Consider the following 19,819-nt stretch of genomic DNA (forward strand, 5'->3'; position numbering starts at 1 on the left):
AAAATATTTTATACCAAGAAACTAGACGTAGCCCATAGTTTCAAATTTTAAAGGCAAAGAGTTATATGCCAACCAAACAGAAATGAGAGATTAGAAATAAGAGATTTAGTATAATGATAATGATAACCCTTAGCTCTGCTTACTGCCATTTCAGAATGTCAGAGTCATGGTCAAAGTCTACTGAAAGAGGAGAACTAGACAAGGACGGTTGCTCTATAGGATATCCTTGGGCTTTCCAAGGCTATAAGATACCTAGCGCCCTTGTGAGGAAACAGTGACAATTTTTAACTTGTTATATGATGCTAATCTCTGTTACTGTTTCAGTCCTTGTCAAGTACTAGGTTGAACCAGATAAAACTGCCATTTTTGCAGGTAAAAAAAATGGTTGACTATTGGCAATTTCGCAATGCTCTACCTATACGTCAATGTATTAGGAAGGACAACCCCCTCCCTCCCAACCCCAGGACTATCTAAAATTGAAACTGCAGGTAATCTTTAAAGGCCCTCCACTTTGGTTAGGGTTTCTTCTGTACAATCTTCTTTGAGAAGCAGAATGGGGCTCAGGGAAGTCTTTAATTCCAAGCTGATTCCCATTAAAGGTAAGTGCTAGTCATCCTTTACAAGAGTGAAAGGAATCTCAGAACCCCTGCTCTTCTCTTGCCTTTGTGTTCTTCCAGGGGAAAGATGAGAGGGATGAAACTTTGGTCAGGTTCTGACAACCCATCCAATTCTCTGTGACTGCTACACACCCTCGCTGACCTGGGAACCCTCCAACCCATCAAATCTACTCAATAGGAAAAGCCTACTCATCTCAAAGCACTGCCATTTGCATTGTGACTGGAGCCATTACTAAGAGGGGATTTTAATGCGGACAGGGGAATTAACTACGTAGCATGATTAGAGGTGAGGTCTGGGGAATCTAGGATTACTCGAGGCTCCTTGGTTCATCTTTGGGCAAGATATTTACTTTCCCCGAACCTCAGTTTTCTTTCAATAAAATGGGTGTAATTATCCCTTTCTTGAAAGCCTCAAAGAGGCCTTTGGAACTAACACATGCACTCTTACACAAAACACTACGCTAAAATTTTTTTGCAGACATTATTTCAGTGAATTTTTACCACCAAATAAGGTAGATATTATTATCACTATCATCACTTTCCAGATGAGGAAATGGAAGCTCAGAGAACATAAGTACCTTGCTAAATCATGGTTATTAAATGGCAGAATTGGAATTTGAACAATCAGTGGGAAGTGTTTTGTGAGCTGTGAAGCCCTACAAAAACGTGGGGCATTTGCAACCAAACATCGAGGCCTTTGCTAGAACCAAGCATGAGGAAAACCATCCCTCTGGTCATTTTCTCTGCCTTATGCGCCTTCAACAGTGTAACAAGGCAACTGCCACAAGTTATCAGTCCATCCAAACCAAATTCAATCTTTACATCAAAAGGACAAAGAATGTTTCACAGAGGATGGAGAGAGATTACTCTTGCATCCTTTTGACCATGTTTTGTGGAAGATATTTAAGTTCTCTTATGGTGTTTTGAATCTTCAGGAGCAGCAGTAATTTAAATCAATATAAACATTTACAGGCATTATTTCCAAGTCCAAATGAGCCATTGACAGGAATCTTTCAAAGTACCATATGCCAGTCCTTAGGATTCCTGAGGAAGCTCGTGATACTTAAAAAGAATACAATAGTTTGGGGGTTGAAACCTCAAATGTGTTCAGGGGGCAGGCACATGACCTAAAGAGCAAAAGAGGCTGGGTGTAAGACAATAGGGAAGGGTGAGGATTGTGACAAATGTAGCCCAGGCCTGCTTAAAGGGGGCAGCTAGCTGCTGCTCAGTTTTAGCCAATTTTTGTCTGTAGAGTGCTACATTAGATCTGTTCCAAGAAAAACTGGAAAATCAATTTTTGTGAAGTACATTGATTTTCATTTAACCTTTAGCATCTATATGGTTTTTAGTTTTGTTTTCAAAGATCTTCTGGGACCTGAGCTTAGCTTGTTGGCCACCATGCTCTACCTTCTGCTTAGGTGAGCACACTGGCATTCATCTACTGACCAGTATCCAACATGCTGATGTCACAGGTCAATCGTGCCTTAACAAAGGTGTGCCAGTTTGAATGTATTGTGTCCCCCAAACGCCATTATCTTTGATGTAGTCTTGTGGGGCAGATGTTTTGGTGTTGATTAGATTTGCTCGGAATGTGCCCCACCCAGCTGTGGGTGATGACTCCGATGAGATATTCCCATGGAGGCATGGCCCCACCCATTCAGGGTGGACCTTGATCAGTGGAGACATATAAATGAGCTGACTCAAACAGAAGGAACTCAGTGCAGCTGTGAGTGATGTTCTGAAGAGGAGCTACAGCCAAGAGAGACACTTGAAGAAAGCACAGAAGCTGCAGATGAGAGACCTTTTGCAGATGGCCGTTGAAAGCAGACTCTTGCTCCAGAGAAGGTGAGAGAGGACAAATATCCCAAGTGCAACTAAGAGTGACATTTTTGAGGAACTGCAGCCTAGAGAGGAAGGTCCTGGGAGAAAGCCATTTTAAAACCAGAACTTGGAGCAGACGCCAGCCACGTGCCTTCCCAGCTAACAGATGTTTTCCGGACACCATTGGCCATCCTCCAGTGAAGGTACCCGATTGTTGATGTGTTACCTTGGACACTTTATGGCCTTAAGACTGTAACTCTGTAACCAAATAAACCCCCTTTATAAAAGCCAATCCATTTCTGGTGTTTTGCATTCCAGCAGCACTAGCAAACTAGAACAAAAGGGCAGGCAGACATTTCTTGTTACGGTCCATTATATGGGAAAAATGCAAAAACAACAAACAAGCATACACAAAAAAATCCCTCTGATGCAAAACTTAAACATAAGAACTCCATGAAGACTTCATACAGATGCAGGGAGATGGATGCATGCAAGAGGCCCAGATGGCTTTTATATAAAATACAATCTACACGGTTATAAATCACCATCAAATTTCTTTCAGTTCAAGAAGCTCTGTAGCTATGCTTCCTTCCCTCCCTGCCTCTCACCTTCACACTTGCTAAATTCTTTAACCTTACAGAGTATGATGTGGCCACTTACAACATTTCAGTCCCAATGTAGATGTGATGGGGTTATCTTCATTAAATTGTCACAGAGCATCTACCAGATGCCAGGCAGTGTGGGCAGATGGACAGACGCAACCCCTGACCTCAAAGAAGCTAATGTCTAGTGGGGATACTGGCAGTTAAGTTCAGTGGGATAAGGGGGATCATCATCCTAATTTTTCAATGGCGGGAAAAAAAGGCTCACAGAGGCTAAATGAGCTAGTAGGAGTACAGAAGGCACTTGCAGACCCCCAAAGCGGGGCTTTCCCCAGGAGATGATGAAGCTATTGAGGCAATGGCCATGTGTCATTGGTTCAGACCCTATCAACTGAGATCTTATGATCGTTCTCAAACAAGGATATAGCTAAAGCAACATTACACTGTCCAAAAGAGTAAACTGGTTGGATCATTCAAATTATGTAGCTAAATTTAAATAAATCTTTTAGAAATATAGCTAATTAAAAAACTAAAAAAAAACTTCCCACAGGCACCTCCCAAAAGGGGCTTTTTAACTTGACTCTAAGACAATTCAAAGCAAAGTGTGGTCTCAGATCAGCAGTAGCAGCATCACGGAGGAGCTTATTAGAAATGCAAATTCTCAAGCTCTGCCCAGACCTACTGAATCCGAAAGTCTGGGAGTGGAGCCCAGCAATCTGTATTTTAACAGGCTTTCCAGGAGATTCTCATGCACATTAAAGTTTAAGAAGCACTGCTAAAGGAGACTTTGCTAAACCCACTACAACTTACCTTGTTCAATGAACAGTTTATTATTTTGGTATAGCCACCTTTATAACTAAGTTAAAATACAAAATGGTCAGAGAAGAGATTGGATTTGAGGGAATGTCTTGGTTTAAGGACAGTCAAGTTTCTTCACAGCATTTATAAGTACATACTGTATTTGACATAAAAATTTGATGTTACATCACCCTCACCCTCCAGAAGGCTGGACTATTTATTGTTTAGCTCTTTCATCTGAGAAACTCTAGCTGTGCACTTCCAACATACCCATCACCATGCCAGATGTCAGGAATATGGAGATTTTTATTAAACTGAAAGAGATTTTGACAAACACACTAAATATATTACAAAACTTTCACATTGTTAAATTGCATATAAAATATGATGTCTCTCATAAATTTACTTAAACGTCACATTAATTAGAAGACAAACATACATTAGTTTGGGGAGTAGAGTACTTACTCCTTAGTTTACATTTGCATCAGAAGTCCACAATATCCTGAATTAACTTGTAATTACTAGATAAAATGGCCCTTGCCCCTCCTATGACAATTCAGCATCTAAAGTGGCAACTAACTGTGGGCCTCTGTCCTCCACATGCTTCCCTACAATGATCTGCTCTGAACATTCAGACAAAGAAAACTCCACTTCTGGGTGTTTTAACAACAGAAACTCAGAAACCCAAGGGACCCACTGTAGAAAAATGACCCTCTACAAGAAAGGTCAAATAGCTTACTGTCTGATTCGGCAAGTTATTTTCCTTTAATCTCTGTGTGTATTAGTTTCCTATTCTTGCCATAACAAATTACCACAAACTTAATGACTTAAAAGAAAACAAAATTTTTATGTCATAGTTCTGGAGGTCAGAAGTTCAAAGTTCGTCTCAGTGGGCTAAAGTTAAGGTATAGGCAGGGCAGGATCTCTTCTGGAGGCTCCAGGGGAGAATCTGTTTCTCCTTTCCTTTTCTAGGTTACACAGGCTGCCTGCAGTCCTTGGCTTTTGGTCCCTTCCTCCATCTTCAAAGCCAGCAGCACTACATCTTCCAGTCTCTTTCTCCATGATTTTGTTTCCATGGTCACATCTTTCACTGTCCTGCTTCCCTCTTATGTGATCACACTAGACACACCCAGATAATACAGGATAATCTTATTTAAAAATCCTTAACCACTTTTGCAAAGACCCTTTTGCCCTGTTAGGTAACATATTCACAGGTTCTGAGGATTAGGACATGGGCATCTTTGGGATTTTAGTTTCCTAGATGCCAAAATACATACAAAGCAACGGATTAGCTTAAACAATGGGAACTTATTGGCTCATGGTTTTGAGGCTAGGAGAAATTCAAAATCAAGGTATCAGCAAGGCAATGCTTTCTCCTAGAAGGCTGTGGTGTTCTGGGGCTGGCTGCCAGTGGTCCTTGGTCCTTGGTTTTTCTATCACATGGCACTGCACATGGTGGCCTCTCCTGCCTTTTCTTTTCTCCTCCAGGCTCCACTGACTTCCAGATTCTGGCTGCTCCCTTTGGCTTTTCTCTCTGTCTGTGGCCTTCCCTATACAGCCTTCACTAATAGGATTACGACCCATCCAGATTCAGCTGGTCTACCCCCTACCTGAAGTACCCTTATCAAAAGGTCCAATAATAACATAGGTTACAATAGGTATTAAACAATAGGTTTAAACCCACAGGAATGGATTAAGTTTAAGAACATGTTTTTCTGGGGTATATACAGCTCCAAACCACCATTACTCAGCCTACCACACTGGATGCCTACTTTCTGAGTATGAAAAAAACTTTGATGCACAAGTCAATAGTTCAGAAATATGTGACATGTACATAGGGAAGGGAACGACCATCTAATAGGCACTCGTCACAAGCCAGGTTGATGCCAGGTACCTTTTATACCATCTTTCATGCATCCCTGACAACAACCCTAAGAGACAGCTTCCATTATTGTCCTCATTTTAGAGATGAGGGAAAAGACTCAAAGAGATTATGTAACTTTCCCAGCACACATCTAGTAAACAAGCCATGGGACGGAGATCTGCCTGACCACAGTGTCTATGCTTATTTCTAATCATCCTAGATCTCCTCTGTGATGTCTCTTCCGGGGCTCCACCCACACCCATATCAGGGGCTAGTTACAAATGTAATTTTTGCTCCTCCACGTCCCTGTCAGTTTTTATTTTTCTTCAATCAATTTCCTTATACATGGAATAGCAAACAGTTAAGGGAATGGACTCTGGAGCCAGGTTTCCAAGGTACAAACCCCAGCTTGCCACTTATTAGCTGGGAGACCTTGGGTGAGTTACTCAACTTCTGTGCCTCACTTTACTCATCTATAAAGTTGGGGGGGTACAATACTATCCGTTCTCACAGGATTTGATGAAGATAAAATCAGTTATGCAGACAAAATGTCTAAAGCAGTTCCTTACACATAATATACATTATGTATATTATATAAGGTTTGTTATTTTCACAATAAAAGGTGACAGAAAACAGGAACAAAGGCAATAATTGTAAGCTCTAAGGTGTGAGGGAAAAGAGATGAGAGGTTCCTTATGACCCACAGCTGGCCCCTGCAGGACATGTCAAATGACATAAGGATCAAAGTTCTCCATTTTTTCAATGGAATGAACAAAATATATTCTTCCTTTCATAGAACTGTTACAAGAATAAAATGAGTTAAAATATGTAAAGCACTTAGAACACAACTTTATCATCATAATCATTATTATCATTGTTAATAATTGCCAGGAGCTATAAGGATGCCTAAATATCCTTACTTTAAGGAACATGAAAGAAGTCAATAAACTCTAAAAATTAATACAGTTCCTGAGAGATTAAAATTTCCTACTTGGTCCCTCTGAATAAGCCAAGGAAGAAAGGAATTAAAAGGAAAAATACTTCCAGAATAGTGCCAAATATAAATTTCTGAAATCCCATAAAGAACTTCCAAATTAATGCCCAGTGCCAAATCACTGCTCAGCTACAGATAATGAAATCTGAAGAACGGTATATTCTAATCCTCTAGCCACATGAACAAGTTTGAGGATAACTTGGTCATTCAGTCCGTCCATCCATCAGTCTGTCCATCCATCCATCCACCCATCCATCTATCCATCCAATATTTATTAAACACCAACTCTGGGCCAGTCAACTAAATGATAGATGCTTAAGATACTCAGGTGAAAGACACGATATCTCCTTCAAGGCAACAAGTAAACAGACAACCACAAGAGAGTGTGTTATGTTAAAGGGGCACAAAAGACAGGCACCTAATTATCTCAAAGACTTGAGTTAACAATTGACCTGAATATTAAAGGTCTTGTTACCCAGGAAGGGGCAAGCTGCAGGTCACAACCAGCAGGCTGGAGAGCATGCATGAAAATACAAAGGCATGAGAATACACGGCTCCCGTGGGGAACCACAAGGCTTCCGGTACAGCTGGTTATAGAGTTTGAGTGGCCCAGTGGCAGGAGATGATTGTGACTGGACCATCAAGAACCTTCTGTCCTCAAGAGTATGGAGAGGGAAATGGGAGCCAACAGCAGCTTTTCAATCAAGGTGAGACGAAAGATGCAGACAGACAGTCTTGCAGACCACCGCCATCTTTAAAAGAGAGGATGACACTCAACTATAAGCGAAAATATAAGCAGTGGCAGTGGTATGTCTCCTCAGGTGAGAAGCAGTGGATGTTCCTGTTGACCTCGGCCCTGGACTTTTTCCACTTTAAATTCCAAGTGGCTTGTGGATTCTTCCTCATTCCTTCTTGGTTCTGTAACAAGTGTGTGCCCTTAGAGCTGTGTAAAAATAGGCCCAGGGGCCCAGGGAAGTGGCAACTCAGCTGCCCAAGGATCCCCTGACATGCTCTGAAGCATGGGCGTGGCTTTCCGGCAGCTGTTGTGAGGGCTCAAGGTCACTGGGCTCAGAAACCTGATCCCCTTGCAGATGCCTCCTATTGGCCCAGGAGCCTCTGCGGAGAACATGGGATGGAGGTTCGGCGCCAGAGCTCTTTGGAGCCATCTCGAGAGGCTGCCTTTCATTGGGGGCCCCCTGCCTCCGTTTCAGCTTTTGAGTTCCCATCAACGGGTCAATTCAGGCCCTTTCCAGAAATATTCAGTCTCCTCCCTTCTCACCAACTCCCAGCTAAGTCCATTTGGTTCTGCTTAGCTGAACCAATGAAAAATAAGGAGAACTGTGGGCTGGTGAGCTGGAGACTAATTTTATTCTGCCCCTCTTCTATCACGAAGGTGACAGACTTGAAATGAGACAGACTTGTTTTTGAACTCTAACTTTGCCTCTCCTAGGTGAATAATGCAGGGCAAAAAATAACCTTTTAAAGCCTTCATCCCTATATGCAAAATATGAACAATAATAGCACCTACTTCATAGGGTTATTGTAAGGAGCAGCCATAAAAATTGTGTAATGCTGTTAGCACATTGCCTCCGGTGCATACTTAAGCTCTCTCACTGAAACCTCACAAGAGCCCTAGAAGTGGTTATTGTTTCCCACATTTCACAGGGAGGGAAGTAGACGTGCTGAGAGGCCAGGCGGATTATCCGGGGCCATACTGCTGAGATGGAACTGATCCAAGACTGATCCTAGGCCTGAAAGCCTGAAAGCCCAGGCTTTCCTCTGATCATGTTGTTTCATGACCTTGGATCTCTTAGGGGGTTTCCTTTTACCCCAAAACTATCATTCAGAGAGATGTAGGTACACAAATAGATTCCTCACCACTGTCAAAGAAACCCCCTCCCAAAGGTGGGGCTGGCCATTCTCGAAGCACGTCTACTTCTTAAAAAAACATTTAGGTACTTTCAAAAATCGTCACCATCATAAGAGCTATGTGCCCAGCAGTGTACAAGCACTTCATATAGATTATCTCATTTAAGCCTTAAAACAACTCTGTGAGGCTGATGCTAGTCCTATCCTCATTATAGAAAGTGGTCGCCCAAAAGCCCGGGGAACTCGTCCAAGGTCACAAGCAGTTGGCCAACACAGCCCATGCTCTTAACCGTGATGCTCTGCAGCCTTCGGAAGTCAGAGGTGAACAGGAAAACCTCATCTGACTGTCTCTTTTCCTAGAAGAAGAGACTGAGGAGGACCAGAGAAAGCAGGGCTGGATGCGGGAGCAGAGAGAACTACAACCTGATGCCGGGTCTGAGGGCCTGTGCTCCCACATTCCTTCCTAGGCCTCATCACACGGTGTCTCTCCAGCTGCTGGGATTCGGCGGGAGCCTCAGGAGCAGCTGTGAAGGGCCAGTGACAGGAGGCTGCTGAGGTAGCCCGGCTCTGGGTGGCCGACTCCTACTTCATACAACAGCAATTCAGCCTGTATCTTTTTCACACTGTGGGCACACCGGTACCCTCTGGGATCCAAGGGTCTAAGACGGCTGTACACAAAATTCTGGGGTAAGTGGAATTTGGGGAGGAGAGAGCAGATAGCTTTATGCAGATAATCCAAAGGGTTCTGTGTCCCCAAAAACATGAACCGCTACTAAAATAAATAATCTTCATCAGAGAAACTGCCATTTATTGGGTGCTGATAATAAGAACAGTAATAAGGAAATGGGGATAATAAGATCACCTACTTCAAAGGGCCGTTGGGAGGATTGAGCAAGGTGGTATTTGCAAAGCACTTAGAATGGCACCTGACACAAGGCAAACACTCTTTAAGCCTTAGTTATATTCTATCATTTTTATTATTTTCACTGCATTAGTCCTCACAAAAACTTTATAAAGCATGTGCTCTTATCAATCCCACTTCACAGAACAGGAAATCGAGCTTCAAAGGGTTAAGTAATTAGCTCGAGGTCACAGAACTGCAGAGAAGGAGCCCAGACTCGCCTGTCTGATTCCCAAGCCCGGGCTGCCCCTTCGTCTGGAGGCACTGAGGGGAGGCGGCCAGGGGCCTCCCTGAGGCTGAGGAGCCCAGGGGGAGGCAGGCAGGCAGCCCCGGGAGGACCGGACCAGCTGACCCCAGGTCTGAGATGAGCTGGAAGGGAAAACAAGCCTGGAGCTTTCCCCTGAAATGGCAAACACCTCCTCTAATCAACAACAGAAAGCTGAGCAGCTTAAAATAATAACGATTTTAAACGAAAACGACCCCCTGTGGCCGGCCTTTCCCAGGCTCCCAAGTTGGCCGAATCCAGTGTGTCCATGTCACGAAGCAGCAGGCTGCTCCAGCCCCCACTGGCTGAGCTCCAGGCACTGTTTTTCCTACCAAATGTACACAGAACTCTGCCGGACACACGACTTCTAAAGCTCCGTCTCCAAGGATTTGACTCCCAAAACTTGCAGGTCAGACTGAAACAGGCCAAAGGACTCCTTAAAAATAAGCTGAGGTCAGGCGTGCTGGGGACAGGGAAGCTGCGACCGTGGCTCTCAGCTTTTTGGTCACAGTCACAGTCCCATTTCACAAGGGCCAAGAGCTGGACACTGTGGGTTACAGTCAGTGGTTCTGATGGAAAATCACCAGCCTTGGAAAACCCTGGGGGAAGCATTTCACCAGCCTGCACCTCCATTCCCGCATTGAAAAGTAAGAGTGTTATGCCCCTGGAGGACCGAATTTGCTCCTGAGTGTAAGAGTCTCTCAACCTTAAAGCCCTGTACAGATGCATGTTAATGCTGATATGAAAAACAATAACAACTGTTTCCAACCAGGCAGCATTTTCATTTCCCAGATCCCATGGTTGAACTTCCATCTATAGGAGTTGATGTCCATGGTATTCTTTAAAAAAGCTTGCCCTGGAGTCCACTGGGGCTTGGTCCTCTAGATAAGGCAAATTGAGGAATTATGAAGAATGTGAGAAGACTTGTCCCAGGTCTGAAAAGACCTCCAGGGCAATGGGGTCTGCTGTCCTCAGGGCTCTTCCAGGCTCCAGAAAAGGATGCAAAGGGATGGCCCTGCTGAGAGGTCAAAAAAGCCTCACCAGATACAGAGCATGGCAATTTGGTCAGATCAATGAATAAATATCTGCCAAACCTTCCTCTGCAGGGTCCATGACATCTTCAGGTAAACATTCTCTAGAAATGAGTTTCAAGACTGAGATGTTTCTGCTTGGAATTCTCTTCCATCTATTGTTCCACCTTGGTGAACCCTCTTACCTTTCAAGATTCATCCCTTAGAGGCATTCTTAAACCTTCCCTTGGTATGAAATGGGCCCCCACTGGACCCTGCATAGATGTCTGTCAGAGCATCCACAACAGTTTTATTGTTTTAATTGTCCCCTGGTCTCCTGCCCACTTATCTCCAAGTTCCTTGAGGACAAAGACCACATGGTGTTTACCTGTGAATTCGCTTGACCTCGCCCAGTGCCTGGCATTAGTGGGCACTTCATACATGGTTGCTGGTTGACCAGCTAAAAGTATGCAATGCCATGCCCCTGACATTTATGCTCTGCCACCCCCGGATCTCTCTAGTCCATATTCTCCGGGAGTCTGCTTTCACTTCCTCATCTTCTGGGAAAAGAGCAGGACTTGTAGCAGAGCCTAGGGTATCGAAGATGTAGCTCCTGGGCATTCTTGAGGACAAGGAGGGTAAGTGAGGGAGACAGGGGAAGATGTGACCTCTCTCCAGTGCTTGCTCCTTACTCTTCCTCTTCCTCTTCCTCCCACAAAGTTCATGTTACTACCCACAGATTAGCAGAGGAAATGAATTTGCCCCTTGAAAACCGGAATAGCACCCATTTCACTCCTGCTCTGTGCAAAAGTACTTTTATTTAGCTCCATTATTAAAGTCCCCCGAAGATGATAGCTCGCTGTATTTTTTAGGGAATGAACACCCTAACCCTATACTGATTATTTTCTGGGGAGTCATAGATACCCTCCCCAATAGAATACAGTTCTCAAGTTCTCATCTTATTGTGTGTGTCTTCTTCCTTCTACAAAGAGGATGCTCTCCATATACCTTCTCCCCTGGTCACCTCCAAACAGGCAATATTTAGTACACAACAAACCTTTATCATTGGCCATGCTAAATAAAGTCTAATTGGGAAGCTGACGTTCTAGGAATCTAGAAATGGTGGATCATCTGTTATGCCATATTCCCCAAATTACACTTCCTCTTAGTAGAAATGTTTTATTTAACTCTCCATATGCTCATGTGCACACGCACACAGTGTAGACAGAACATCCAGGACTGCTATACGATGAAGTTCCTGTGTGACCAAGGTGAGTTCTGCCTTATGCATTTGTCATTGTTTTGTGAGTTGGGGAAAGGACAGTGTCCTTATCACTATTATTCTCGTTTCCGACAGAATGGAATAACTGTGGTGGAGGTTCAAACATTTTCCCAGACTCATATCCTGTATGCTGAACTATTTTCGCTAGGTTTACCACAAGATCACGTCTGCCTTCCCACCCCTAAGCTGGAACTAATTGTCATGGACAATTATAGATTTTATATTTCTGTGTCTTAAAAAACACAGTCCATGAAAATATAACACATACATCGCTAAAAGTTATGGAGAAACCACAAAATTGCATTTATGCTATGGTAGTGTTTATAAATAACAGTTGCATATACAACTAAACTTGCACAGAACAATCTGAAGTGGCAATATTATTTTTTAAGCTGAAAGGGGATTTTAACAACAAGCAACACCTCCAACATTGGTGCAGAAAATACAAATGGACTGAAGAGACTAAAAGGTTCGCCACCTTCGAATGCCAGTTCTCCCATATGTATTATACAGGGAGTTAACAAACGTGTCTATGTCTGTCCCAGAGGAAAATGATGCATCTCTTTAATGTGAAGATACGACTGCATGTGTAAAATGTCTGCACTAAAATTAAGTCTCTTATCTTCCAAATTTTCTCAATTATTAATACACTAGACAGCTGCAGTAGCTCTAGCAAAAATAGCAGCCAAGCTTTTCCAAAAGTCAAAGCAGCCATGAGATGTCTGCCTGGGGACTTTCCTGTGTAAGGAGTGGTTGGTCTCTGGATCAAATAAAAAGAAACAAAGCCTCTAAGGGAACAAGCCAACAAAAAAGAGAAACTTATTTCAGAGCGCAAACCAGAAAATGACTTCCCCTCATACCGTCCAACCTCTTTATGATGAAAACATTTCTGTGCACGAAAAAAAAAAGTTAACTGAAAAGGCTGCCTATCTGTCCAACTCATTGGTATCCTAAATAATTCAGAAAATTAAACAGTAAACCCAAGGAATGCCAATCACTTTGGTATATTCTGGAATGAGAAGTATCAAATCGTGCCCACTCAAAGGGAATGGAGTGGGGTCAGAGTGGAGGCCAATTAATGTCCAGCAAGATAAGTTTCCCACAAGTTGCCACCTTGATATTTTAAACAGGTATTAGGGTCACCATAACAGACTTTGATAATCAACATTCTTTGTGCAAATATTCTTGCTGGAAAATGGTCTTGAAGTAAAAACTAAGCACTTAGAGCATCACAATTCAGTGTTCTCTAAACTCAGTAATGATCACATATTTTAATTCAAAGATTACGCGTAGGACATGTGACAAGAAAAGAACAGATTAAAAAGGTTAGTTTTTTTAAAGTTATAAAATCATAATTTAAACATGTCACACCAGAGAAAATACTACTTCTCAAGGTTATGTTGTGAGGGATCTGGATGTGTCTGTACATTTCCCATCTCCCATCGCAGTTCTGATTTTGCATCTTTCTAACCTTTAAAGGCAGTCAAAATGTTTGCTGCAGTTTCTGATCAGTAAGACATCACCACCTCATCTGTGCCTAAGTACCATACACAAACAGAGATATTGTTGTGGGTCTTTGAGGAAGCAGAATGAATCACAACAGTCCAGGTTCTAAACAAATGTATGTTTACACCAGTTCTGCATAATTTGTTTCTAAGAGCAAGGACAATATTTCATTTTCATGTCCCACAGTCTACGTAAAAAAATCACAGTCATTTTTCAGTAAATGCCAACAAATGTCAGAGAAGCAGACCACGGCTACTTGGAAATGGCTGTTAGTTTATTAATGTAATCCCCTGGAGTAAAGCTGCTGTTGTGAATGTTTTCAAGATGGTCAATATCATTCAGTTCAGAGGCAGGGCTTACAAAAACACAGCACACACACTCACCACTCGTGTACCACTTACCATTTGCGATCTGTTCTTTGGACAGCCATTGATATCTCCAATCTTTTCATTTGCTGAAAAAGAAACACAAGTCAGAAAAAATAAACAATCACCAAAGAGACACTTTGAGTAGTGATGCTCAGGACACTTGAGGCTGGGTCCTGGGGCCCATACTGGGCTTTATTCAGTCGACGCAGGCATGTGAAAAACAGACTCATCTAGCAAGCTTCACCACTTACTCATCGAACTGCTGTCCCCGGGGACAGCTGGGGCAAGGTCATCATCATCTAAAACAGAGACAACTGCATTGACGACAGTCTTGGAGTGTTGGGGCATCATGGATGTGTTTGAAGACTGGGAAACAGAGTGAGCTGTGGTTGTGCTTAGGCTCTTAGAAAAGCAAATCTAACTCAACTTCCCCACAAAAGATGGAAGAGTTCTGGGTGGATCAGTCCAGCTAAAACTCAGTCCAGGGGGGACAAAAGCCACAGTGATGGCATCTCATCCCATCTTTAGCCAGAAATAGTAGTATTGCCTTTGCTTGGGCTAATATTATTCCAAAAGGAGGTGGCAAATGAGAAAAATGAAATAGAGAGACCTGAAAATGCTTGTCCAAGGCCCCACCTTGTAAGTCCAAGTTAGATTTGGAAAACACACACTGAAGGTCATAAGTAGCACTTAGCCAGCTTAGAGAAGCAATAGAAACAGGTTACACTGAATTCACAGGAAATCAAGGGCCAGTAACAGGGAGGAAAGGCCCAGCTTCCCATGGTGAATACATTTCATTGTAAGTATGGAGGAATCTCTGGCAAAACACAACTGAAGAAGGCAGTATGTACAGTGGTTAAAGTATTGGCTTTGAATTCAGAGATACGCCAATTTGAATACCAGCTCTATAGTTTCTTAGCTGTGTGATCTTTGCCATTTCACTCAACCTCTCTGAGCCACAATTTCCTCAAATAAAATGAAGCTATCTACTTCACAGGAGGAGTTGTGAGATGCCAGTCAAATGCTCAGCACAGCATCCAGCACACAGTAGGTGTTCTATAAATTACTGACTTCATTAACTCAATAATACATCTTATCATCTATATATAATATTTCAGAAAATAAATATTTTAATAGTCCATATCCCTTAGATAATTTTACCTCCATTAAGCCCAGAAATGCAGCTAGGACCCCATAATAAAGAACTAAGGACTCACCTCCTCCATGAAGCCTTTCTAAGCTCCCTCTCCAATACTGTACCCCAATAGCCCCAGGCCCTCACCACTAGAAGCAAAAGGCACTCAGATTTCTTTGTTCTCACAGAACCTTTAGTTAACATCCAACTCCTTTTCTTGTCTCCCCCCACTATGCTAGGAGAGCCTTGCGGACAAGTAGGTTTCATTTTTCACATTTTTACTCTTAGGGCTCAGTAAGTGTAAAACTGAATTCCAAAAAATATATCACATCATATTTTAATGGATAGGATGTCTAAAACTTCCATGAAGAGAAAAGATATTAAAAACTGTCTGAAAAGGATCATAGAATCAATGTTCCAAGTCTTAAAGATTTAAGAACACCTTGAACCTAAAAGTAGCTCATCATTGGTACAATTGGTTTTATTTTTTCTCCAATGTTTCTACCTTAAGAGAGAAGTGAAAAATAAGAAAGCAAGCTAGTGGCAAGAAATTATTTAAAAATCCAATCACCATGAGACAGCCTTGTTAGAATATACTCAGCCTAATCCACACCTTCTCTAGAACTTGCCAAAAGTAATAGACAGATGTTGAGGATTATGACCCACCTGTAAAGATCTCAATTTTCAGTACTCTGAGTTTTCTCAACTCTACTTAATACAAAAACTCTGGGAAAGGCATTTTAGAAAGCCTCTTCCACCTGCTTCCCCTACTCCCCAAAGAGGTTACTTAAAGCCTTTAAAAAGCTCATGAAAGATGCTCAGTGAATGGAATGACTTGTGGATATTTGTTCTTCAGTTCACCAGAAAATACAATTTTTCAGAATATATTACTAGCGTGTAAACTCTACAAGAACAGGGATTTTTATCTGTTTTGTCTACTGTGGTAACCCACAGCTCCGGATAGTGCCTGACTCACAAAGGCACTCAATTAATAATTATTTCATGGAACTAAGGAATGAGTTCTGAACCTGTCAACGAATCAAGACTTTATTGCCTATTTAGAGGCAGCTGTCATTCTTTTACTTGTAAAAAAAATGTGCATACTGAAGATGAAAGAAAAGACCTTTGACAAATGGCACTCCTTCATACATGGGAAATTATGGCAGGGATAAACTCTAATTTTGGATTTTGATATTCAAATCAAGGCCACTCAAGGGGTTTTCAAGTTGGATATTCATAATGGCCAAAGTCACAAGTCATTGGATTCTGATCAATACCGAGTTCAACATTAGGCCATTAGTGCTCATTACAGCGAAAGATGGATAATTGTGAGCCTAAGAAGTTATTTAGGAAAATTTAAAGATTCTCCATATGCCATCTGGATACAACAAAACCAAAGGACTTTGCCTAATTACTGCTCTAATCACTAACTCTTTTCATTATCTATCACTTAAACCACAGGCAGGTGCTCTTTGAATTCAAGTATCACTGCTCCTGTAAGTCTGATGCTGCCATTTTATAATATTCAAAATAAACCAATGAGATGGAGCTTATTTATGATTGCACTAAGGAGTACATGGGAAGAAATGAATCAAATGACTGGGCCCAAATTCAAAATAAATGCTTAATAAAAATACAAAACATGTTTTGGGCCTCATAGCTTCCAATTTCATGTAACTTAAATATTTCTCCTTTACTTAAATTCCCAAGAACTTCTATGGTTGTCATAAATACTTCCAGTGATAACAGCAGCTCTGATTTTGCTGGTAAGAAAGAAGAGGAGTTTGGTCTTCCGAGCTGAATTCATTAACTCAGGGTAGGAGGTCTCTCTGTAGCCCAAAAGTGTATAGCTAAAGAAGCAAAGACATTTGTCCCTAAAGTCCTCAACTCTGATTAAAACCAACATCCCTAAGTGCCCATGGTAATTTATCCCAGAGTGTTCAAGACGTTCTTAGCCCTGCTAATGTGGTAAACTGTCTGCACACATGGTGACAAGTTAGTGATTGGAAAGCATCAGTGAGCTTTAAAAATAAGAATAGTGGCATGAAGCTCATTACTTTTCAAAAGACCTGCTCTGAAAGGTTCAGGGCATTTCAACAGCTCAAGCATCTATTCACGCAACACCTTTGGCAGTTGGCAGCTCTACCAATGAGGGATGGGGGAAGACACTGGCTGCCCAGAAAGAAAATGACTTACCCAAGGTCACCCTTGGTAGTAGGTCATCCACAGAAAGAAGGTGCAGTCCTACATGGTGTGTGAATTTCCAGATTGTTCTCAGAGGCAGCCCAAATCATAGTGGGAAATAAACGGCTCTCAGCTCTCTTCAGCTCTGGTGGTCAATGTTTTCCTCTCTCTCCTCTCTCCTTCCTTCTCCTCTTTTGTTCATCCTGTTTTCCTCCCTCCCTCTCCTCCTCTTTCCTCCCATTCTCTCTCCCTCTCTCACTCCAGTTCCTTCTGGGATTCTCCCTGAGTGACAGCAACGTAAGCAGGAGGAGGGAGGCCTGTCTCTCTCTCTTGATTCATGCTGTTTATCCTGGCCTCATAAACCTTTCCAATAACTCATGGAGATGGCCCCGTGATGGGATGGCAGGCAACTGCCGACTTCGAGCAGCTCATGACTCCAGAAGATAATCACATTAATAAGAGGTTGAATACAGACACAACCTTCCGTCGCCAAAAGAGTGTACTAAAATGTGGCCACAGAAAGTACATTTTCTGCCTAACATGCAGAAGGCGGCAAAGATGGAAAAGTCTGGGCCCCAAGCAACCCTCCTATCTGAGAGGTCCAACTTCAGGGCTGAATGGGAGAGAGGAAAACTTAGGAGCAGCATATGTGGAAAGCATTTAAGGTTTTCCTTGAAGTCACACATGTTATAGTGTCACGCCCCAGCCTGAAAATCAATGCTCAATCACTGGCCTTTGTTCTTGGGCTAAAGCCCAGAATTTACTGCCCTGGACCTGTGGCCCTGCCTTATTTTGCCCTACTAACCCTTCTGGCTCGCTACCGTCCAGTCTTTCACAGGCTGTTTCCTCCCCCCAGGAATGTTCTCCCTAAACCCCCATACAGGTGGCTTAGCGAACTCCTACTTCAGTTAAAGGTCTTGCCTTGAAGGTAAATTCCTCAAGCAACTTTCCCTGACTCTGACCTTCTCAGGGAGGCTCCCACCACCCCCACTCCACCGTGGGTCAGGTCCCACAGCCCCCATCCCTATACTCCCCCTGGATCTGGAAACAAGGCCGAAGGGATGGCCTCGCTGCCTGCAGGTCTCTGACAGGCCTTCATACTGATGCACTCTTTCTTTTTAACTTTTTGGTTTTAAATTTCAAACTTTTATTTTATTAAAAAATTTATTTTATTTTTTAAATTTCAAACTTAGAGTTACATAATAGTACAGAGAATTCCCATATACCTTTTATCCCTTTTCATGCTCTCTCTCAGTATAGGTACCCATATTGCTTTTTTTCCTGAACCATTGTAGAGTATACTGCGTAAGTCAGGCCCCTTTGCCCCTTATACTTAGCACGTATTTCCTAAGGACAAAGATACTCTCTTTCATGGCTATCCAATTTGGGAAATTTAACATTGATATAATTCCCATATTACAATTTTTTAAATTGACTAAAAAAAATGTCCTTTATAACATTTTATTCCCCAGTACAGGATACAGTCCAGGATCATGCAGTACATTTAGTTGACATGTCTCTTTAGTCTCCTTTATTCTATAACAGTTTCTCAGCCTTTCTTTGTCTTTCACGACACTGGGATTTTTGAAGAACACAGACCAGTCTTAATAGAATGTTCCACAAATCGGGTTTATCTGAATTTCCTCATGATTGATTTTAGGTTTTCCACCCCTGGCTGGAATACAACATAAGTGATGATGTGTTCTTCTCAGAGAACCACATCCAGAAGCACATGACATCTATCAGTCCCTCACCAGGGATGTAATTTTGTTCACCTGGACCCGGTGTTTTCTGGATTCTCCCCTATGGGGTTACTATTTTCTCCCTTGCAACTTATAAGCAATCTGCAGAAGGACACATGAGACCACGCAAATCTCCTGATCCTCATCAAATTTTCTCCTCTCAATTTTAGAACCCATTGATGATTCTTGCCTGAACTAATCTTTACCATGGTGGCCACAATCTCTCTACATTTAACCTCCTGTGTGGCTGAGCCCCCTCATCTGCTCCTCTGATGTTTCCATTATTTATTTACCCACTCATTATCAGTAGGGACTTGTGGATTCCTATTTTTATCCAGTGGTTATTATTTATTGCTGTCCTCAATTATTTTGATACTCTCTTTGTCCCAGATTAGACTGTTCTTTGTAGCCCTAGAAGGCAGAACTAGCACTTGTAAGGAGACATTACCAATGGGGCAGATTTTGACTTAATGAGAGAAGAGCTTTTGAAGGATTCCAACTTTCTATCATTAGAAAGATGGGTGCCTGGATAGGTAGTAAGCTGCCCATTACAGGAGGAATTTAAGTAGAGGCTGTTGACTGCTTTTTATAGAAGCAATTCATGAATCAGGTTAGGACTTTTAAAGGGTCCCTTCCAAATCCGACAGTTGAGAACTGCAGGAGAATTCTAGAAAAGAAGAGGGTGTGGCATTTGATTTAGAGGGATGTTTAGAGGAATACTAAATGCTGAGAAGGGGAAACACCAGGCCACCTGCTGGAAACATTCCAACCCAGGCTTGTGGAAACAAGGGCTGCAGTGAAATGAAATTCTTGTCCCTAATCCTCTCAACTTTTCCAGGCATCATGCTAAATGCTGTGAAC

The 19,819-nt window shown here is 42.3% G+C and overlaps 1 protein-coding gene across 10 annotated transcripts in view; it reads right to left on the reverse strand.

The window, feature by feature from the left end:
- NAV2 (neuron navigator 2) overlaps positions 1 to 19,819 on the reverse strand; it is a 747,149-nt gene that overhangs the window by 255,610 nt on the left and 471,720 nt on the right. For all 10 annotated transcript variants that reach the window (XM_037839250.1, XM_037839257.1, XM_037839249.1 and 7 more), the window contains exon 3: positions 13,931 to 13,983. In XM_037839250.1, the coding sequence (XP_037695178.1) occupies positions 13,931 to 13,983 (53 nt within the window). The remainder of the gene's footprint in view (positions 1 to 13,930; positions 13,984 to 19,819) is intronic.

The sequence above is a fragment of the Choloepus didactylus genome, chromosome 6 (assembly GCF_015220235.1).
Source record: "Choloepus didactylus isolate mChoDid1 chromosome 6, mChoDid1.pri, whole genome shotgun sequence".
NCBI lineage: Eukaryota > Metazoa > Chordata > Mammalia > Pilosa > Megalonychidae > Choloepus > Choloepus didactylus.